Source organism: Camelina sativa, chromosome 15, assembly GCF_000633955.1.
Source record: "Camelina sativa cultivar DH55 chromosome 15, Cs, whole genome shotgun sequence".
In the NCBI taxonomy this organism is placed as follows: Eukaryota; Viridiplantae; Streptophyta; class Magnoliopsida; order Brassicales; family Brassicaceae; genus Camelina; species Camelina sativa.
In genome coordinates this window covers 3,527,356-3,547,991 of record NC_025699.1, presented here as the reverse complement: position 1 = coordinate 3,547,991, position 20,636 = coordinate 3,527,356, and the positions used below count along the sequence as shown (strand labels likewise).

General features: G+C 38.1%; 7 protein-coding genes across 8 annotated transcripts; 3 read left to right on the top strand and 4 right to left on the bottom strand.

Moving 5' to 3' along the window:
• On the top strand, window positions 2,405-6,144 carry LOC104745052 (importin subunit beta-1). The gene is made up of 3 exons (XM_010466214.2): window positions 2,405-2,654; window positions 3,159-5,586; window positions 5,665-6,144. The coding sequence occupies exons 2-3, from the start codon at window positions 3,167-3,169 to the stop codon at window positions 5,864-5,866; spliced, it is 2,622 nt and encodes an 873-aa protein (XP_010464516.1). The 5' UTR covers window positions 2,405-2,654; window positions 3,159-3,166; the 3' UTR covers window positions 5,867-6,144.
• On the bottom strand, window positions 6,267-7,412 carry LOC104745051 (chlorophyll a-b binding protein CP29.2, chloroplastic). Its single transcript, XM_010466212.2, has 2 exons — window positions 6,835-7,412; window positions 6,267-6,748 (listed from the first exon to the last, which is right to left on the bottom strand). The coding sequence occupies exons 1-2, from the start codon at window positions 7,339-7,341 to the stop codon at window positions 6,386-6,388; spliced, it is 870 nt and encodes a 289-aa protein (XP_010464514.1). The 5' UTR covers window positions 7,342-7,412; the 3' UTR covers window positions 6,267-6,385.
• On the bottom strand, window positions 7,831-11,642 carry LOC104745049 (LIMR family protein At3g08930-like). The gene is made up of 14 exons (XM_010466209.2): window positions 11,085-11,642; window positions 10,901-10,986; window positions 10,601-10,716; window positions 10,387-10,497; window positions 10,113-10,211; window positions 9,902-10,024; window positions 9,589-9,651; window positions 9,445-9,509; window positions 9,177-9,286; window positions 8,970-9,084; window positions 8,814-8,879; window positions 8,385-8,495; window positions 8,232-8,298; window positions 7,831-8,147 (listed from the first exon to the last, which is right to left on the bottom strand). The coding sequence occupies exons 1-14, from the start codon at window positions 11,432-11,434 to the stop codon at window positions 8,100-8,102; spliced, it is 1,530 nt and encodes a 509-aa protein (XP_010464511.1). The 5' UTR covers window positions 11,435-11,642; the 3' UTR covers window positions 7,831-8,099.
• Window positions 11,777-12,831, bottom strand: LOC104745050 (rhodanese-like domain-containing protein 10). Its single transcript, XM_010466211.2, has 2 exons — window positions 12,312-12,831; window positions 11,777-12,100 (listed from the first exon to the last, which is right to left on the bottom strand). Exons 1-2 carry the CDS (start codon window positions 12,767-12,769, stop codon window positions 11,896-11,898), a joined length of 663 nt encoding a protein of 220 aa, XP_010464513.1. The 5' UTR covers window positions 12,770-12,831; the 3' UTR covers window positions 11,777-11,895.
• On the top strand, window positions 13,064-14,925 carry LOC104745048 (dnaJ homolog subfamily B member 1-like). The gene is made up of 3 exons (XM_010466208.1): window positions 13,064-13,341; window positions 13,486-13,865; window positions 14,192-14,925. The coding sequence occupies exons 1-3, from the start codon at window positions 13,177-13,179 to the stop codon at window positions 14,631-14,633; spliced, it is 987 nt and encodes a 328-aa protein (XP_010464510.1). The 5' UTR covers window positions 13,064-13,176; the 3' UTR covers window positions 14,634-14,925.
• LOC104745047 (UDP-arabinopyranose mutase 3) lies at window positions 15,201-17,072 on the top strand. 2 transcript variants are annotated; one of them, XM_010466207.2, is made up of 4 exons: window positions 15,201-15,609; window positions 15,714-15,964; window positions 16,074-16,242; window positions 16,476-17,072. In XM_010466207.2, the coding sequence occupies exons 1-4, from the start codon at window positions 15,280-15,282 to the stop codon at window positions 16,821-16,823; spliced, it is 1,098 nt and encodes a 365-aa protein (XP_010464509.1). In that variant the 5' UTR covers window positions 15,201-15,279; the 3' UTR covers window positions 16,824-17,072. The 2 variants fall into 2 exon arrangements, with proteins under 2 accessions (XP_010464509.1, XP_010464508.1); XM_010466206.1 differs by having other exon boundaries at window positions 15,714-15,985.
• LOC104745046 (uncharacterized protein At5g01610) lies at window positions 17,169-18,332 on the bottom strand. Its single transcript, XM_010466204.2, has 3 exons — window positions 18,148-18,332; window positions 17,812-17,866; window positions 17,169-17,735 (listed from the first exon to the last, which is right to left on the bottom strand). The coding sequence occupies exons 1-3, from the start codon at window positions 18,232-18,234 to the stop codon at window positions 17,365-17,367; spliced, it is 513 nt and encodes a 170-aa protein (XP_010464506.1). The 5' UTR covers window positions 18,235-18,332; the 3' UTR covers window positions 17,169-17,364.

Here is a 20,636-nt window from a genome sequence, read left to right as displayed (position 1 = left end):
AGTTGTAAACCGATTTCAACCTGATTTCGACCCGTTTATATAATTAAATCACCAATTCTTTTTTATTTTTTAAATCTCTTTTCCCCATCTCAACGAACACTATATCATATTTTCATTAACGTTTAACCAGATCATCCACATCAAATAACCCAGAGAGAAGAAGAAATAGAAAAATCCATTTAAACAAATATGACCAGATCTCAAAAATGTCAAAGCTCAATACAAACAAAGATAAAGCAACTGTGAACTTCTAAAAACCCAAAAAAAAAAAATCAGCTTCTGCTTTTGAATGCTAATGAAGGCTGCTCGGATGAATGGTCCGTCCAACCCAGAAAATCCACTGCATCCAAGAAAAATCAAATAAACAATTCAACCAAATTGACATAAAAGATCAATCATAATTGTTGTATATAATGGAGATTCACGTGGTCCTTTTTTATAGACGATTGCAGCTCCAAAACTCTTAGTTGGGTTTATTCAAGTTCTGGTGATTGGAATCATGGTTCACTGAACCAAGAACACATCAAATCCGATCAGAAATGAAGATAAAATCTGCAAAAAAAATTCTCAAATTACAAATTTTTTTCAACTCCAAAATCAATTAAGAACACAAATGATTACTGGAATGTGGAAGTCACGAGGGCTTCTCTTGGCGCCAGTGGTGGATAAGCGAGAGTTTGGTAGGAAATTGGCTGGGTTTATGCACCCACCTGAAACATATTGCCCCAATGCAAGAGACGGTGTTCATGATTTTAGAAAATGATGATTTTAGAAAATGATGATTTTAGGGTTCTTAGGTTTGAGAATTTCTGATCGGGTTATAAAAATTCTTAGACCGGGTCGGGTTTATAAGGTCAATCGGGTTTTAAACTATGTTTTATATCTGGTTTGACTGGTTTTCTAGCGGTTTAATTTGTAAATCGATTAAACCAAAAAATATGGAGAAGTAAATGAGAACTTTAGATTTGGAGATATATAGGTTGAGAGATCTTGTTTTGTGGATACTTACGACGATGTCAAAGTTCCGGCTCCATCTAGTACGATAAGATAGTTTTGATGGAGAAATAGGACGTTATCCCAAAAAAGAAAGAAATTTCAATTTCGAATACAGAGAAGAAGCGGGTGGGGAAGGGGCAAAGGCTAACACAAAATTAGTAAATTACCATATTTCGAAATCACTCCCTTAAACATTGGTTTTTTTTATTTAATCTCAACTAACCTAATTGTCTAAAATAGTTCTGATTACCTTATAATCAGAGTGATACCAATATTTTTGTTTATACTACTATGTATATAATGAGTAAAAAAAACTCTTACATCCACATTATATTTATTTTTTAGGTAATTTATTTTCTCTTTATGTTTTCCGATTTTTTCCTTATTTGGATTAAAAGATTATTCTCATCAGTCATCAACAAAATATTACATTCGCCCTCTTTCTATTTTATCTTCAGAGCAAAAATAAGTTTTAACAGTGACAATATTTTGTTTCAATTCAAGTTAATTTTGGGTTCATGTTATTGAATTCATCAACTATAATAATTCAGTTAATGCATGCTAGTTTTATTTGTTTTGGGCTTGTGGCACTCAACCTTAGGTGAACTAGTATAGTACCCCGGTGGCCCGGTCATAGACTCATAAGTCCAAGTTAATATTTAAGTTTGGAACCTCAAATACATGACTAAATATACATCTATAATTATTTTTTAATTAATTTTTACTAAACTTTCTTATTAAAATTAAACATGATATATTGATATCAGTATGAAACAAGCTATATAATTAAGTTAGGCGACTATTCAGCTACAACAAATTCTTTTAAACCTAAGAAGGTTATTTGAGATTAATGTCCATAAACAATTTATTCATTGCACCCCATGTTCTAGTGCAACAATACGTCGTATGTGGTGATTTAGAATCATTCCATAAGGACATATATATTAATAGGTAATTTGAATTTAAACTAGGTTGAACAAATGATGTTTGTAATTCAGTAGCAAGACCAAAAAATATTATCTACTAAATAAAGCAAACAATGAGAATAAGCAAAACAAGCAAGGAAATCATTTAGAAAAAGAAAAAAGTTTTTTAACGGTTGTAGGTTAAGTTTGATTTACAAACATTATGAACTTTGAATAAAATTAAATTAAATGGAATGCTTATACTCTGGTATCAAATGCAAATACGCCCACAAGTTTCCGACGATTTAAAAGAATTTTGAGATGTAAGACGGATGATTTACAAAGTTTAAGGTAACAAAACAAAACAGATTAGAACCTTCAGGGGTTAACGCTAAAATAAGTAATAATGATGGGGTGAATTAAGAAATAAGGAGTAATGAGCTTTTGCTTTGCCCTTCTTCACCTCCCCACCCGCTCCTTCCTTTTATTCGAAAATTCATCTCTCTTCAGTCTCTTCATATCTCTCTCTCTCTCTCTCTCTCTCTCTCTCTCTCTGCCTCCTTCCCCATTTTTCTTCTAAAGTCTCTCTCTCTAGGGTTATTCTGATCCAGAGGTATTTGCCCCTGCTTAGAGCGGCGTCTTGGAGAAGTTTATTTCTCAATAGAAAAATTTGCAGTGAGAGGGGTTTGGATTTGAAGCGATAAACCCTAGCGATTACGCGTTTTCTCAGGCGCATAAAACCTTAATTTCCATGTAAGTCTATTGCTTGAACTGTGTATTGAGTTATGGATTTGCTTATTTTCTCAATAGATCTATGATTTTTGATTTGGTTTTGGGTGTCACTACATCTAGGGTTTTAAAACTTTAGTTGCTTACTCGCTCGCTTGCTCTGGTTCGCCACTCAGTTTTTGTTCCTTCTTTCGATTCTAATAGACATCGTCTTCTTCCTGACTAGAGGCTTAAGCTTTTTTCCCTGGAGTTCTAAGTAAACGCTGCGTCAACTTTGGTTTGGGTTTTTTTTTTTTTTTTTAAATTGGGATTTGTTTTCTCAGAGTATGGATATTACTTTACATATGGTTCAACTTGTTCTTTGTTTGGGCTCTTCGATTTTGAACCTGAGGGATGGTTTGTATAGTACTATTGCCTTTTTTATAGTTAACCTTTACTTTGTTCTGTAGCTTTTACTTTTGTTTTGGCGTTGTGTTCTATTTACAATGTTTTGTGGCTGATTCTCTTGTACATGTCTTTGTTACGCAGATAGAATAATGGCTATGGAGATCACTCAGTTTCTACTGGCTGCCCAGTCAGCTGATGCAAGGATCCGTACTGAAGCAGAGGGTAGTCTCAGGCAATTCCAAGAGCAGAACTTGCCGCAGTTCTTAGTATCCTTGTCTTTTGAGCTTGCTAGCGATGATAAACCTTCTGAATCCCGTCGACTTGCTGGTATCCTGCTAAAGAATTCTCTTGATGCTAAAGATTCTGCCACAAAAGATCATCTAGTGAAGCAATGGTTTGCTATCGAAGTTGCTCTTAAATCCCAGATCAAGGAACAGTTGCTAAGAACTCTTGGTTCATCTACCCTTGAGGCCAGGCATACTTCAGCTCAGGTTATTGCTAAGGTAGCCTCCATCGAAATTCCTCAGAAGCAGTGGCCTGAACTTGTTGGATCGCTTCTTAACAATATGACCCAGCAAGGCAGTCCCGCACACTTGAAGCAGTCAACCTTGGAAACTCTTGGCTATGTCTGTGAAGAGATATCACATCATGATCTTGTGCAAGATGAAGTGAATTCTGTCCTTACAGCAGTTGTGCAGGGCATGAACCAGTCTGAAAATACCGCAGAAGTTCGTCTTGCAGCAACAAAGGCACTGTTGAATGCCCTTGATTTCTCCCAGACTAATTTTGAGAATGAAATGGAGAGAACTTACATCATGAAGATGGTATGCGAGACTGCATGCTCCAAGGAGGCAGAGATCAGGCAAGCTGCATTCGAGTGCCTTGTGTCCATTGCATCAACATACTACGAGGTGCTGGAGCAATACATGCAAACACTCTTCGAGCTCACATCAAATGCTGTCAAGGGAGATGAAGAGAGTGTTGCCCTCCAAGCAATCGAGTTCTGGAGTTCCATCTGTGATGAAGAGATTGACCGTCAAGAGTATGACAGTCCTGATAGTGGTGACTCGTCCCCTCCCCATTCTTGTTTCATAGAGAAGGCTCTTCCCCATTTAGTTCAAATGTTGCTAGAAACTCTGCAGAAGCAGGAAGAGGATCAGGATCACGACGACGATGTATGGAACATATCTATGGCTGGTGGGACATGCCTTGGCCTCGTTGCCAGAACTGTTGGAGATGGTGTAGTCCCTCTTGTGATGCCTTTTGTCGAAAGAAACATAAGCTCGCCAGATTGGCGAAGCCGGGAGGCAGCCACTTATGCTTTTGGATCAATCTTGGAGGGACCAACAATTGATAAACTTGCCCCCATGGTTGCTGCTGGCTTGGAATTTCTCCTTCTTGCAACCAAGGATGGTAATAACCATGTCAGGGACACAACTGCTTGGTCTCTGAGCCGTATCTTTGAGTTTTTGCACTCCCCAGAAAGTGGCTTCTCTGTGATTTCACCCGAAAACCTCCCTAGAATTATTGGTGTATTACTAGAATCAATTAAAGATGTGCCAAATGTGGCAGAGAAGGTGTGTGGAGCAATATACAATCTTGCACAGGGATATGAAGACTCTGGAGCAAGTTCGTCTCTTCTCTCTCCTTATCTTACAGAGATCATCACACATCTGCTTGCAGCTGCTGATCGTACAGATGGGGCAGAGTCTAAGCTAAGAGGTGCTGCGTATGAAACCTTAAACGAGGTTATCCGGTGTTCAAACCTTTCAGAGGCCTCGAGCATCATAGCACATCTCCTGCCTGCCATCATGAAAAAATTAGCTGAGACGATGGACCTCCCGATAATATCAACTGATGACCGTGAGAAGCAAGCGGAATTCCAGGCTTCTCTTTGTGGTGTTCTCCAAGTCATAATCCAGAAGCTGAGTGGCTCGGATGAGACGAGACCCATCATAATGCAGAACGCAGATGACATTATGAGGTTGTTCCTAAGGGTGTTTGGATGCCATAGTTCAAGTGTCCACGAAGAAGCCATGCTTGCAATTGGTGCTCTTGCCTACGCGACTGGAGCTGAGTTTGTGAAATACATGCCTGAGCTCTTCAAATATCTCCAGATGGGACTGCAGAATTTCGAAGAATACCAAGTCTGCTCAATCACCGTAGGAGTGATTGGTGACATTTGCCGTGCCCTGGATGAAAAGGTCCTACCTTTTTGCGACCAGATCATGGGTCTCCTTATCCAAAACCTTCAAAGCGATGCACTCCACAGATCGGTGAAGCCTCCAATATTCTCATGCTTTGGAGACATTGCTCTGGCTATTGGTGCTCATTTTGAAAGGTATGTAGCTCCAGCCATTCAGATCATGCAAGGGGCTGCTCAGGTGTGTGCTCAGATGGACACGCTTGACGAGGAGCTTATGGATTATGCGAACCAACTCCGGAGAAGCATCTTTGAGGCGTACTCTGGGATACTTCAAGGGTTCAAGGACGCAAAAGCCGAGCTCATGATACCCTACGCTCAACATCTCTTGCAGTTTGTTGAAGTAGTATCCAAAGATTCCCTAAGGTATATAATCAGTTTAATTTTATCATTGGTTTCACTATTCAGTTTAAACTTATTACTGGGGTTATGTTTTGGGAGCAGGGATGAGAGCGTGACAAAAGCCGCGGTTGCAGCAATGGGTGATCTTGCGGATGTTGTAGGAGAGAGCATAAAGCAGTTGTTCAGAAACTTCACCTTCTGTGGTGAGTTCCTCAATGAGTGTCTCCAATCAGAGGATGAAGATCTCAAGGTCACTGCGCGCTGGACTCAAGGAATGATCGCAAGGCTCATGATCTCGTCATAATTGTATGCCTTTTCATCATCACTACTCGTGTCCTCTCTCTCTCTCTCTCTCTCTCGGTCGTTATTGTTTTGAAGAATGGTTATGGGTCGTCCTCTTTCCTCTGTCGAATGATGTGGGATAGTGGTTAAGGGGGGTTTTGGGAAATTGTTTTTATATTGCTCGTTGCTATCTCTGTTTTGAAGCCGTGTCTTATTTTTTTTACTATGTAGAAGAAAAAAAAAAACTTCTTTTTTCGGTTAATGGAATCATCCACTTATCGGTGGAAACTTTTGAGTCAATTTTGTTTATTCATCCTTCGGTTTTAGCTTAGATTTCATATTCACGATTGTGTCTCTTTCTTAACGCGATCAATTTCGACAGCATCGAAAAGTAAAGGCTCATAACTCCAATGATGATCATCTACTCAAACGCAAACTGCGAGAGATATCAGAACTCGTTTACACATTCAAAAGGTGCCAAATTTTCTTTAAGATAACGACATTACACCATTACATGACAATAGAAGCTAAAGCAACCACATCAAGAGGAAGAGAAGGTATCAATAATGGTGGTGTGAAGTGGGTCACTAAGGTGAGTCGCCCAGTTGTTGAGAGGTCCTTTACCCGTTGCAGCAGCCTGAACAGCGAAACCCAAGAACGCAACCATGGCTAAACGAGCATGTTTGATCTCAGCTAGCTGAAGCTGAGCCTTCTTCTCTGGGTCAGACGCTAGTCCTAACGGGTCAAAGAACTTGCCTCCTGGGTACAAACGCTTCTCGGAGTCCAGCTCAGCGTTTCGTTGGAACTCAATGTAGCCGACCACTAACACTTCGATCCATATCAATGTCGAGATGGAGAAGGGCAATGGTTGTCCTAAGTAAGACGACCCATCCACTAGCTCAACCTGAGTGAAACAAAAAACAATCACACAAAATGTCCAAACGCAAACGCTACAAAAAAAAAAAGCGACGACAAAGAACGATGCGATACCTTGCCGGCGTCTTGCCAAGTAACACCGGTGAGCCATTCCACGGTGAGAGCACCAAGAGTGGCGAGCATAGCCCATCGACCGTGAATCAACTCACATTCTCTGAATCTCTGAAGCCCGAAGACCTCACTGTAGGGCTGAAACGGCGTCGATTTGGGATCCACCTCCTCGGTACGTGTCCCGATCACCTCACCGTACAAGTTCTTGGCAAGATTCTGGTCCAGGGAGTCCAGATCAAACTGGAGGTACTCAGCCGGTTTACCTAAACCGAAAGGGTCGAACCCGTAATCTCCGACAAGCGAACCGTCGAGATACTCAGGGGACTGCGCGCCTGGGAACCATAGAGGCCGGTCAGTGATAACCTTCTTAGCCTTTTTGGGAGCGGCTTTCTTGGTTCCGAATCCGAACCGGGCTGTGAACCTGCTTGAACCTGAGTGGATGTCGGAAACCACCCGTGTACCCATGATTGAAGAAGAAGCAGCGGCAACGGCTGTTGAAGTGGCGGCCATCTTCGGCGTCGTTTGTTTTCTCGCTTTTGCTGTTTTGTTGAGTTTTTTTTTTTTTCTTCTGTAAAAGATTACAAATCAAATGGAGTTTTTAAGTGGTTTGTATATGTGTGGGATCAGATGAGAGACTTGGGAGATCTCAGATAACGTATCTCGACGGTTGGATGGAGATACAAATCCATCTGACGGTCAGAAATAAACTCTGCCTTATCTATTAAAAAGCTAGCGTTATCTATCCCTGTCTTTTTTAGAAGAATGAGGCAAGAAGCTGATTGGGCAAAAGAGGCTATTGGCGAATCGTATACAACGCCACTTGTCACTTCAACAGCACAATGTCACCAACGCAAGTCCACTTGTAAATTAAACTAGAAGATCATCACAATCTTTGAATTTTGATAATCCGGTTCGGTTAACTCAACCTAATCCAAACAATCGATACGGTTTACAATTCTCTCTTAAACCACAAATAAAGTCTAACGGCTTGGCCACGTCTTATGAAATTCGAAGGCTTCTCATTAGAAAAATATGATTACATTAATCGCATCCAAAACAGTACAATGGACCAGACTACTGTTGCACAAACACAAGAAATAGAAAAATACATTCAAGGTAAATAAATCTCAGAAGCAGAGTCTCCAGATACTTCCGGAATCGATGATGATCCGGAAACATGTAGAAACTTTGTCGACAGCACTCAATAAAGATCTCGGTGAAGGCAAATTTCGAATAACCAAATGTTAAGCAAAGAAAAAGTTATAGGTTTAAGTAGAGAGCTGGAAACGGCCGCTGGGTTTTTTTCTCCTCCATCCCTGCCAAAACACACCAAAAAAATATGATTCTTCATTTACTTATACAGAAGACAAAACTGAGGGGTAACATTAAAGAAGACTTACAAAGGCAATGTAATATAGGAAGGTTAGTCCAGCCAGGATAACAAACCCGATTTGGAACACATTGTACCTGAAATATACAATCTCGATCACTCAATATGACTAGTTACGAATATATAGCATAAGACTGCCATATGCAAAACCATTTCTACTTACTTGTAGAGGTACTTAATTCCTCTAAGGGACTGCAATGTGTGACCAAAGATCTCCTGGGCAGCAGTGGCTTGAGCGTAATATCCAAATGCAGTCGCACAAAACTGAATCACACTGCATTTTATATATGAACCGCATTACTCAAGACTGTGAGGATTAACAACATGTAATTGTGAAGGTAGCAGCTGGAATTTAGTCAAATTGTCTTGGTTTGACGTCCAAGAGATAATGAAGGGTACCAAAGTGCATGAGTAAAGTAGTTATAAACTTTGATTCAGGCATTAGGCAAAAGGAAATTAGTTTTGGTGATGGCACGACAACACTAATTAGTAAATGTATGTACGTAAACAGGCTTTCTCTAGATCCATTTATGAGAGTGAAGTCGATCCGATCAAATACAGAGGCAGAAAAGAAGAGATCGGAGAGACTTACCTGATTGAACAAAGAAGAATGAGCCCAACATTGAAGAGGAAAGAGTTCATTAGAGTAGCTCCCCATCTGAAATAAAGTTGATATGGCCAATCAGAAATCAAAGAAAAGGGAACAAATGACATTAGAAACCAGCCAAACACTGTTTAACACAATTACTTCATTGGATGAATGGTAATGAAGACCAGCTTCAAACCCAGCATCATTGCCCCAGCGATAACAGCAAGTAGAAGGTAGAAACAGAAGAAAGCAAAGGCAGCAGTGCCTAAAAGACCTGGAGATTTCCACACATTCCAGCATGGAGTCAGTCAGATATAAAAAAGTTTAGCCTTATATAGGATAACACGAACAGAAGTAAGAACTTACCCCAGACATCATCAAGCTTAATAAAAACCTCGTTAAGAAAAGGGGAGAGAGGAGGGTCGACGAGTAAATATATGATGATGTGTGCAACCCAAGCAATGGAAACGATCAATCTACAAAGAGATTAAAAAAATTGCCATTCGAAAAGACAATTAGCTCGGAGCTTAAGAGTGCAATAACTATATGCATTACGCATGATCATATAACATTTAACAAAATATGGCTGTAACGAAAACTATGCTAAGAATATTTTTTAATAAGAATCACTAACCCTAGGATTCCAAGAATAAACTTGGCCAAGTATCCAAGCACAGTGAAAGCCCATGCTGTTTCTGCCTGAAAATAAATTCTAGGGAATAAAATAGTTGAACAACAAATAGAATATCGATTAAGATCCAAGAGACACTCGTCTTACCTGCTCTCCTTGAGGATACATCTCTTCTAAGAGATTCACATCCTCCTCCAGTTGGAGCAACTCCTGAAAGGTTACCACATTCAATTATAGGATTGAGGGGACACAAATAATCAAGCAAAGAATTTAATGACTATCATAACCAATTCTACTATCTCAGTAGCTTTTCACTACAAATTGTCATTTCCCATAACTCCACACACAACCAAAGTTTCTTTACAAGTCAAGGACCAGTATCAATAGGCAAACTTTCCAAGTTTCTACATACAAAAACCAAAATTAAATAAGATACTGAAACTTGAGATAAATAATGTACCTTTTCAACTGCTTTCACATTTTTCCTCCATTTCTTGCCCTTAGCACCACTTCTTTCTTCCTGATGAAGTCCATCAGCTGCTTTCTTTAGTTCTCTTGCCTTTTTACCTAGTTCGGTTGCCTCCTGTATAACAGTTATGGAGTTAACCAAGAAAGAAACAGTGGAAATCAAGATCTAGAAGAGATGCTTCCAGAGAAGAACAAAACCAGACCTTTATATATTGTGATCTAGTGATAACAGCTTTTGGTCGCCTGATGAATGCAGTGATGAGTCCCAATGGTAGACATGCAATACCAACACCACCAAATATCTGTAAATATTTAAGAGAAGATTTAGCTTTATTTCTACGGAAATGTATAAATCAAACATCAATTTACTTCAATGGACACAGAATTAGATCTTGCCATGCATTTCATTTCTTGAGAGTTTGTGTTAGTCAATAAAAAATCAACACTATAAAACAGGTTATAGAACAATGCTCATACCGTAAAAAGAACTGAGCCAACAATTGTCGCAAGGGCAACAACATATTCTGGAAAAGTAGTACGCATGGTCCATGTTTTCTCAGATGCGGGATTAGCTGTAAATGCTGAGCACTGCATTGATTAGCCAGAGACAGGAAATATGTTACATGCTGAAACTCTCTATGACATAATATAAAAACTAACACTAATTCTGCAATCAAGAAGCAAACATTACCTGTTTAGCAGTGTTACCGATGCATGGTTGAGTATTTGAAAATTGCCAGGAAGTAGGGAAAGTGGATGTGGCAGAAGACAAGTGCCTGACAGAGAAGTCAACCTTTCCAATGACACCTAATATAAGAAGAAGAAATCCAAGGAATATGAAACTAAACACAAGCATGAATGGCTCCTTGTAAACTTAATGAGATCACTTCTGTAGGTAAGATGAAGATGCTAATTATGTAAATTACTCTAAGCTATTCCTAACACATAAATGACAAAAACTCAACCCAATCCCTAAAAAGTAATAACTAACCGTATAAAATACCAAGCACCAGAGCACAAACAACAGCCGTGGTTACAACCCAAAGTAAGGCACTTTTTATCCTCTTTCCTAGAGTCCTGAGTAAAAACACAGAAAACTGTTAGCAAATATTTCGATTAAACAAAAACATGTTACAATATGTACAGTAAAATCAATTTCAAACGAGAATACGAACTTGTCCTGGTCGCCTTCATAGAAAAACATAGCGAAAGGGATAACAAAGAAGACGAGAATAGCGTCAACAATGTAAATAGCAAGCCAAAGATCCTTCATTGGCAATGTTAGATTACAAGCACCGTTGTATATAGCATGTCGACAAGCATGCCGATTAGCCACATCCGCCGGTAACATGAGAATCGAGATCATGGCTATGGACAAGCCAAAAACGACGACGAATTTGGGGAAATAAGCCTGGTTTGCATCATCTGGATGCTGGTAGTTCACGAGGAGATAGATGCTTGAGATGAATACGATGACGCAGACAACGATCGCGACAATCACGAGAGCGAGGTTGAAATCGCCCATCGTGTCTAATGTACGATGTCCTCAGTTCGAGATATTTCGACGCAGCAACCCCAATTGAAACAATCTAGGGCTTTCTCGGAGTTTCAAATTTGAAAATTGAATTTGGGGATTTTAGTAGATCTGGATTTTTTTTTTTTTTTTCTTCCCTCTCGAAACCCAGACGAGGGAAGGAAGGAGAAAGAGGGACCTCGGATGAACGTTCTTGTAAATTACGCAGTTACCCTCGTCCTTGTGTTATAATTGCATATGGGAATAGTGCCATGGGTTTGGGTGTAATCGTAAATTGAATGTATTAGGTTCGGTGATTAGCTGTCCTGTCCGAAGCAAATCATTCCGACAAAATATTTCAATTAATGTGAAAAGGACATCTGTAATTAAATAAACCAGAACCACGCCGTCTTGTGTGAACCGGACATAATTTTGAAGGACAAAAAGTGTCTCCAATAACCAATGTTTAAGTTTTAACTACTCTTTTGGCCAAGAGACTGTAACAGTACAAGTAGTTTGAGTAAATAGTATGATGCACCTCCTATTGTCGCGAACCGAAGCTCTTCGGTTCCTTCGATCTCTGGAAAATCTCCTTCTGTTACCCGGTTAAACCCTCCGGTTAACCACCCTAAGCTTTTGTAACCTTCTCCGTAGAGCTTCGATACAGCCATCAACGACCTTATATTGATATGAAGAATAAAACCATTATTTATATCAAATTAACCAAACAAAAACGATACTAAATCGGTTTGATTTTGGATAATTATAACCATCCTAAACCAAAATATGCCTATTACAAGACTCTCTAATGATCAAATCGAATCTTTTACTAAACTGATTTAACCGAAGTGAATGATAACCAAAATGAAACATTATTAGCTGGGGTTACCTAAGTCCTTCACCGCACACGACAAGCACTTTACTCTCTTTGTCCGGGACAGCCTCAACAACACGGAGGTTGAATTCGTCATTGAACATTGTGAATCTCTGGCCTGTCCAAAGCCCAATATATCCCAAATGGATCCATTTCTTCAGCAACGTAATCAGCCCATTGTCAGTATCCTCCACGAACAATGGCACGTGTAAGGACCCTTTCACACATGCCTTTTCTCTTTCCCAAACCGGTCTCACGTCTAAGAGCATGTAACCCTCCGACGCCACAACCGCCTTCACTTCTTTCGGCTCCACCGCCCGGACCTTGCCGGAAAGTATCAGCTGCTTACCTGACACCGCGGCGGAGATCACTGGTAATCTGTATGGTTTTCGAAGCCGTCGGTATTGTACTAGTGGTGGGCCTGGTGGCTTGTGGATATGGTTTGGTTGAGAAAGAAGAAGAAGAAGTGTCATCTCTTTACTTTTTGGATTTCTTGATAAATTTAACCAACATAGTTCGTTCTTATATTTTTCTTTTGCTTGCCAATATAAAAAACATTTATTTCCGTTTTAAGTCCTCAGAGATTTCATAATTTATTTATCACCCTTTATTTGCCATTAAATGTAAATTAAATACTTTATCTTAAACCGACGCCGTGCAATTTTATATGAGCTTGGTATACCGAACCGAAAGAAACCGGTGAAGACCAAACAAAAGAACCAAACCATTCGGGTAATCTTCTGATGTCTCTCCATTATAAATCCGAACCGGTACGGTGTGATCAACCCCATTGAGGAAGATCATCATCGATTGAAAACTTCAAAACGAAGAGGCGAATCAAAAGAAGAAGAAGAAGAAGAAGAAGGGAGAGGTAATAGCAATGGGGGTCGATTACTACAAGCTACTTCAGGTGGATCGGAACGCAAAAGACGACGACTTGAAGAAAGCTTATCGGAAACTGGCCATGAAGTGGCATCCTGACAAGAACCCTAACAACAAAAACGACGCCGAAGCCAAATTCAAACAGATCTCTGAAGCTTACGATGTACAATTCTCTTACACCAACTCCTATTCTTTTATTTGTTTGAATTCGAACAGTTGTGTAGTTTTCTCAATTCAGTAATGATCATCTTTGTTCAATTATGGTGTTTGATTAAATTTTCTTATGCTTTTTGGATTCGTTTTTTAGGTTTTGAGTGATCCTCAAAAGCGAGCAATCTATGATCAATACGGAGAAGAAGGTCTAAGTAGCCAGGCTCCACCTCCAGGAGCAGGCGGGTTTCCGGGTGGTTCAGATGGAGGTGCTTCGTTCCGGTTTAACGGAAGAAGCGCTGATGATATCTTCTCGGAGTTCTTTGGCTTCTCAAGACCTTCCTTTGGTGGAGACTCACGTGGTGCAGGTCCCTCTGGTGGTGGGTTTCGCTTTGCGGAAGACGTTTTTGCTTCTTCGAATGTTCCACCTAGGAAAGCTGCACCTATCGAGAGACAACTTCCTTGTAGTTTAGAGGATCTTTACAAAGGAATCACTAAGAAGATGAAGATCTCTAGAGACGTCCTTGATTCAAGCGGGTCAGTTTTTTTCACCTACATTGCCTTGTTTTGAGTTTTATGAATCACCTTCTTATGTGTTTTAGTTTCAAGAATCACCTTTTTATGAATCTAAATCCAAAACATTGATATGCTTACTAGTGTCGATATTAGTGTCCTCTTTGACCATGTTTCAGTTAGTCGTTAGCCATTGAATAGGTTTTGTTGTATTTAGTGAATTTATGTTAACTCTGTTTTTCCGGGTCAGTTGAGATATTAGGCAGGGGGACATTAGAGTTGCTTTTTGTGCTTCGTTGTTGTTGTTATTGGTAACGCAAGTTGAAATTGCATTCTTTGTACTGACGCAGGAGACCGACAACAGTTGAGGAGATCTTGACAATAGAAATCAAGCCAGGGTGGAAGAAAGGGACAAAGATAACTTTCCCGGAGAAAGGGAATGAGCAACGAGGAATTATACCGTCAGATCTTGTATTCATAGTTGATGAGAAGCCACATGCTGTTTTCAAGCGAGATGGGAATGACCTTGTGATCACACAGAAGATCCCTCTCGTGGAAGCACTTACGGGTTACACCGCTCAGGTCACGAGTTTGGATGGAAGAACAGTAACGGTTCCGATCAACAGTGTGATCAGTCCTTCTTATGAAGAAGTGGTGAAAGGCGAAGGCATGCCGATCCCTAAAGACCCATCGAAAAAAGGGAACTTGAGAATCAAATTCAGCATTAAGTTCCCGTCAAGGTTAACGACAGAGCAGAAATCTGGAATCAAACGAATGTTTTCGTCTACGTAGTCACCCTCTTTCTCTCTTACTGCTACGTTTGGTTACGGTTATATCAGCTTGGTCGTTGTGGAGTGCTTAGGATTGTGGCCGTGTGGGTGTTTGCTGGGAGATTGCTACCAACATCATTCAACGCTTTTGGTTTGAGGTTTTAACATTATAGTAGAGTTTTTTTCGTTTATCTTATTTAAATTGTTATTAGATTGACGGAAGAAAACCAAATAAAGATTTTTTTACTTCTTTAGTTTGTTAAGAGCTTTCTAATTCTTTAAAATACAAAAATGAGAAGACAAAAACTTATGTATGGCACCAGCTCCTGCATTCTTTTCTATGCAAACCCAACAAAAGTAATTTCCTGTAATTATTTTGAATAAAAACATATCAATACAACTTTTCAGGTTTAGTTCTAACAGTCTTCCACAAAGAGACGATGTTCACGTGATTTGGGTTTTAGAGAGTTAGAGGTGGTGAGAATCGTGAATATATATGGGTTGTGATGAAAACATGAAGATAAAGAAACAACACCAAACATGTTTTCGCATAAACTTTTATGTCCATCTCGTCTTTATAAATTACCAAAGAAGTCATCCTCATTATCGTACATCTCTCTCTTTGTCTTTGCTTAATCTTATCTACTCTTTCTTCCTTGTCGTTTCAAATGGCGCAATGGTATTCTTCCGTGAAACCCACGCCAATGTTGAAAGCTGAGCTAGACATTGTGATACCTACGATTCGAAACCTAGACTTCCTTGAGATGTGGCGACCCTTCTTTGAAAAGTACCATTTGATCATTGTTCAAGATGGTGATCCTTCGAAAGACATCAAGATTCCAGAAGGGTTTGACTACGAGCTCTACAACAGGGACGACATCAATCGAATCTTGGGTCCCAAGGCCTCTTGCATTTCCTTCAAGGACTCTGCTTGTCGTTGCTTCGGTTACATGGTTTCCAAAAAGAAGTACATCTACACCATTGATGATGATTGCTTTGTAAGTGCTGCTCTCTTATATGTAATTCTTATGTGAAAAAACTCTTATACTAGAGTTGGTCAGTCAAAGTCTTCTTCAAAGTTGACAATATATGTGCAATGTAGGTTGCAAAAGATCCATCTGGGAAAGAGATCAATGCGCTTGAGCAGCATATCAAGAACCTCTTATCTCCATCAATTCCACATTTCTTTAACACACTTTATGATCCATTCAGAGATGGAGCCGACTTTGTTCGTGGATACCCTTTTAGTATGCGCGAAGGTGCCACAACCGCGGTATCTCATGGCCTCTGGCTCAACATTCCTGACTATGATGCTCCCACTCAGCTTGTGAAACCTCTTGAAAGAAATTCCAGGAAATTTGATCTCTCACTGAGGCAACCAATTTTGTCATACATTCCCTTTTTGTGAAAAATCTTAAACGATGAAGCAAATGCTTATTGGTTAGTTCTTGGTTATATGCAGGTATGTTGATGCAGTCATGACCATTCCCAAAGGAACTCTTTTTCCCATGTGTGGTATGAACCTTGCTTTTGACCGCGAGCTGATTGGTCCGGCCATGTACTTTGGCCTTATGGGTGACGGACAGCCAATTGGACGCTATGATGACATGTGGGCTGGTTGGTGTGTCAAGGTAAATCCAAATGCTTACCTTTTTTGGCCAGTTACATGTACAGTATTATGCATTAGTATGCGGATTTGAACTCATGCATGGTTACTCAATACATGCTAGCACAAACCATTAGGGTACACATCATGGTCAAATGCAATTCTTATTTACATATCTACTTTTGGTTTAAATGGAAGAACGTTACATTTCTCTACATTCCAGCTTTTAAATACTTTTTCGTTTAACCAAACATATAGGTGATATGCGACCATATGGGATGGGGAGTGAAGACGGGTTTGCCTTATATATGGCACAGCAAAGCCAGCAACCCATTCATGAACCTGAAAAAAGAATACAACGGAATCTTTTGGCAGGAAGAGGCGATACCGTTCTTTCAATCTGTGACTCTTCCTAAAGAATGCACTTCGGTTCAGCAATGCTATCTCGAGCTGGCCAACCTCGTCAAAGAGAAACTTGGGAAGCTTGATCCTTACTTCATCAAGCTTGCGACTGGAATGGTCACATGGATCGAAGCTTGGGAGGAGCTGAACTCCACAGAGGGAACTGAGGCCAAGGCCAAGGCACCAAAGGGCAAAAATGATTAAAAAAAGGCCACTGTATAAGGCAAATGGTACTGGACCTACTGGTTGGTTACTAGGAAATGAGGGTTTGACCCTCTATGTTTCTCAAAATTATTATATTTGGAATTGTTACTGTTTATTATAGTTCTTGTCATCATCATTTGTGTTCTCAGTCCATTGACTAAAAATGGTGTAAGTTGTTCTATGTATTCTCTCTTCGGTTTCTATGGTTTCTATTTGTAAATTTATTATCTATCATTCCTATTTGTTCTATTTGTTCCTATGATAAGAAAGCCCTTATTGTACAGTAGGACTATAGCTCTGGTCATTTTGCTTAAACAGTAACTCAGTAAGTACTACACAAGGACATAGGAACATCGTTTGGTGTACTGATATACCATCTTCTTCAGTATATCAAATTCAAGAACTCCAACAGAACTGAAGCTCACCATATACAAAAACCAATTTTTTTTCAAACAAAAGAGAAGCTTGAAACTTAAGAAGATAAGAGAATGGAGAAAGAGGATAAAAGAATAGGTAATATAACCAGCAAAAACAGAGCTAGCTAGAATTTATCAATCTCAACGCCATCTCTTAAAACCTCATAAGCATCTCGGCTTCTGCTTTTCTTCATCCCAGCCATGAAATGTACCTTTGAAGAATCAGCAGAGATACTTGTGACTTTAACCCATATCATGACTTTTGTCTTCATCCCTTCAACATCCGCAAGCTTTCCTTTCTCAAGAAAAGCTGTAACTGTTGTGGTGAACCTCAAGACTGATGAATCTTTGTAGCCAACTTCGCAGATTGATGGAATGAAAACGGTTAGTTTCCTCGTCTGTTCATTGAACTCGTAGTTGGTTGCGTCACGTGGAAAGATCCCAACAGGCAAACCAAACTCCTTTAGTAACTCAGGCAATGGCTTCTGCATTTTTCCTGATCATAAACCAACAACTTAGATGTAACTCCTTTAAATGAAACAGCAAGAATGAGAGAGTAAAAAATAGCAAACCTTTGATTTTGTTCACCAACCATTTTGTTCCACCTTCAATACTCGTAGACAGAGACTGAAACAAAGAAGAGATCAACATTGCACAAATCATGTTCTCAAGATTCTCAAAACGGCCTCAAGAGTATCTAATTTTAAGATCTTTTATCCTACTAAGCCACAATTCACCTAATCTAAAGATCAACATAACCATAGATCGTATAAAAGTATGAACCAAGATCATCGGATCGAGATCAGAACTCAAAAAAACAAAATTGATGATGATTCGCGAGTGAGTGATTGGTTATATAAAAGTGTGAAGTAGTGAAGGAGTGAGTAGAGAGGGAGGGAGATGCGTACGTTGATATCGTCACCGACGGAATCGAGCTGCTTGTTCGCTTTTTTACCTAACCAGTAAGAGCCTACCTTGTTCAAGATCTGATCCATTCTCTCCGTATCTTTTCTCACAGATCGTCTCGCTCTCTCTCGCCCGAGATCGGAGGTGTCTTTTTTTCTTCTAATCACCGATTCATTTAATTTCGTTACTTTGTATTAATATTATAATAAATATCCAATAAGGTTTTGACACGTAGCAATATGAGAAAGGTAGGATATGGATTGCAGAACTAACCATCATAATTAAGAAAACAAAAAAACAAAATTATTTTTATTTTGCTGTCAAACAAATATATATATTTATATTTATTGTTTTAATGTTTTCATTTGTCTTGAATCAATATATACATTTTTGGAGACACTTGTGAAATAAATACTGAAGTTCAAACATATTTACAACTATGCTATCAATATTAATTATTAATTTTTTCTCATTTAGTTAATTAATATTAAGTTTCTATTTTTGAAAACAAGATTTTTCATCCTAAATTAATTTCCAAAACAATCAGAAGTAGAACTACTCCCTTTAACATTAAGTATTAAATTTATAATTAATTTATTTTTTTGAACATGTTGTGTAACCCGTCTAATATGATGGGTTTGGACTATAGAACCAAACACTAAAACTATTAGTTTATCTCATATATACTATAGATTTGTAATTATAGTTTTGAAAATTAACTTATAAATTATTTAGTATATGAACTACAAAATATTACATATATTATAACACATTCTTAATATTCCAAAAAAAAATTAAATCCACATAAAAATATATATTAACATACTATTGGTATAGTTTACCTACACACCTAATGAAGGGTGTGTGCAATATTGGTATAGTTTATGTGCACCAAAACAAATCTGAACCTATGGAAAGGGTGCATAACCAATTTATAATCCCTTTAAAATCAGACAAAACCAAACCCAAACAAAAAAAAATACATACAGATAGTTCACCACTTTCATGATTAATATTGTTGGATCGTGTTTGTGATTTGAGTCTCGAAAGTTTTTTTCTCGAGCTGAACCACGATGAAACCTGAGCAGCACTCGATTCTCAACAAAAGAAGATAAGATCCTAAATGTCACCGGTTATTTCCTGTTTTCTTCTTACTGATTTTTAGGTTTGAAGATAGAACTAACTCATGGTCTCTCACTTAGAAATTCCATATGATTACGATGACTACTACTTACACCAGTTTTACCGTCGCCTTTCCTCTCATTCTACAGTGACAACTTTAGTTTACATAGGAAAATAACATCAGAAATATATACCATCTAAATGTAAAACCTTAACATCAAATTTTGGCATTCCTCTAACTAATCGACATTTACAACAACTATAAATAATCATAATCATAATAATATAAAACAAGAGTTCAACAGTCAGACACTAATATAACGACGGTCTTCAACTTTCTCATACTTCCAATATGCTACCATTTTATCCTTTGTAGTTTGTGAAGACAAACAGCTGCTCATTAACAAAGAAAATTCTCTAGCTTTAAATTTATCTAAAATAAATTTATTTGAGTTTGATTATTTAGATTGTTAAAGAATGGATTTTCATCAAGGTAATTAGTGATTGTCCTCAAATACATTAAGTGAGTTTATATATATATATATATATATATAAATATATGATGTGAAGAAATTTTATATTTTCTTAAATAATTACTTAAATGAGTATTCTTGTACAAATTTCAAACATTAACAAAACAGTTGGATTTAAATACTTTTAATGTCTTTTTGTTAAAATAATATATAATAAACTTTTGAATGTATGTATTTCATCTAAATACAAATTGAAATCGTTGTATGTATTTCATCTAAATACAAATTGAAATCGTTGTATGTATTTCATCTAAATACAAATTGAAATCGTAAAATTTAATTGTATCATTCATTCTTACAACTGGTTTGAAAAGTCCGTCACTACAATCAATCCTAATTCTCCACCAATCCTTTCGTCACTACAATCACAAAAATATCAAAACATTTTTAGAAATAAAAAGAATAATACATTTTATGCGGAATCAGAAAAACAAATGACATTACCAAAATAAACAATCAAAATACATGGATTTTATTTGGAGAGGTAATTTATAAATCCATATGGAATTGTAGAGGTAATTTATAAATCCATATGGAATTGTAAATTCTAGAAATCAAAATACATGGATTTTGAAATAACATGTTTTATCCTTGGATTTGAATCCTTCTATTTTATACTTTCAAATCCATTCAAATCCATTTAAAATATAATGTGGATTTTGAAATCCAAAAACAAATCATTGAATGAATAACATAGGATTTTAACAAGTATTTGTAAATCATGGAACTAATAACACATCATTTTGATAAGTATTTTAAAATCAATGATTGAATAACACATGATTTTTGTCTGGATTTCCAAATCCATTAAAATCATAGAACCAATAACCCCCTCT

Bases quoted from the DNA above. Each gene is read 5' to 3' on its own strand.
- LOC104745052 (XM_010466214.2), top strand. From the start codon at position 3,167: ATGGCTATGGAGATCACTCAGTTTCTACTGGCTGCCCAGTCAGCTGAT. The intron at 5,587-5,664 runs GTATATAATCAG...TTTTGGGAGCAG, and splicing joins GTATCCAAAGATTCCCTAAG to GGATGAGAGCGTGACAAAAG.
- LOC104745051 (XM_010466212.2), bottom strand. From the start codon at position 7,341: ATGGCCGCCACTTCAACAGCCGTTGCCGCTGCTTCTTCTTCAATCATG. The intron at 6,749-6,834 runs GTATCGCATCGT...TGTTTCACTCAG, and splicing joins CTTGGCAAGACGCCGGCAAG to GTTGAGCTAGTGGATGGGTC.
- LOC104745049 (XM_010466209.2), bottom strand. From the start codon at position 11,434: ATGGGCGATTTCAACCTCGCTCTCGTGATTGTCGCGATCGTTGTCTGC. The intron at 10,025-10,112 runs GTCTGGTTTTGT...ACTGTTATACAG, and splicing joins CTAGATCACAATATATAAAG to GAGGCAACCGAACTAGGTAA. The intron at 8,496-8,813 runs GTAAGTCTCTCC...TATAAAATGCAG, and splicing joins ATTCTTCTTTGTTCAATCAG to TGTGATTCAGTTTTGTGCGA.
- LOC104745050 (XM_010466211.2), bottom strand. From the start codon at position 12,769: ATGACACTTCTTCTTCTTCTTTCTCAACCAAACCATATCCACAAGCCA. The intron at 12,101-12,311 runs GTAACCCCAGCT...TATCAATATAAG, and splicing joins GTGTGCGGTGAAGGACTTAG to GTCGTTGATGGCTGTATCGA.
- LOC104745048 (XM_010466208.1), top strand. From the start codon at position 13,177: ATGGGGGTCGATTACTACAAGCTACTTCAGGTGGATCGGAACGCAAAA. The intron at 13,342-13,485 runs GTACAATTCTCT...TTCGTTTTTTAG, and splicing joins AGATCTCTGAAGCTTACGAT to GTTTTGAGTGATCCTCAAAA. The intron at 13,866-14,191 runs GTCAGTTTTTTT...GTACTGACGCAG, and splicing joins GACGTCCTTGATTCAAGCGG to GAGACCGACAACAGTTGAGG.
- LOC104745047 (XM_010466206.1), top strand. From the start codon at position 15,280: ATGGCGCAATGGTATTCTTCCGTGAAACCCACGCCAATGTTGAAAGCT. The intron at 15,610-15,713 runs GTAAGTGCTGCT...TGTGCAATGTAG, and splicing joins CCATTGATGATGATTGCTTT to GTTGCAAAAGATCCATCTGG. The intron at 16,243-16,475 runs GTAAATCCAAAT...CCAAACATATAG, and splicing joins GGGCTGGTTGGTGTGTCAAG to GTGATATGCGACCATATGGG.
- LOC104745046 (XM_010466204.2), bottom strand. From the start codon at position 18,234: ATGGATCAGATCTTGAACAAGGTAGGCTCTTACTGGTTAGGTAAAAAA. The intron at 17,867-18,147 runs GTACGCATCTCC...TCTTTGTTTCAG, and splicing joins CCGTCGGTGACGATATCAAC to TCTCTGTCTACGAGTATTGA. The intron at 17,736-17,811 runs GTTTGCTATTTT...GTTTATGATCAG, and splicing joins GTTGGTGAACAAAATCAAAG to GAAAAATGCAGAAGCCATTG.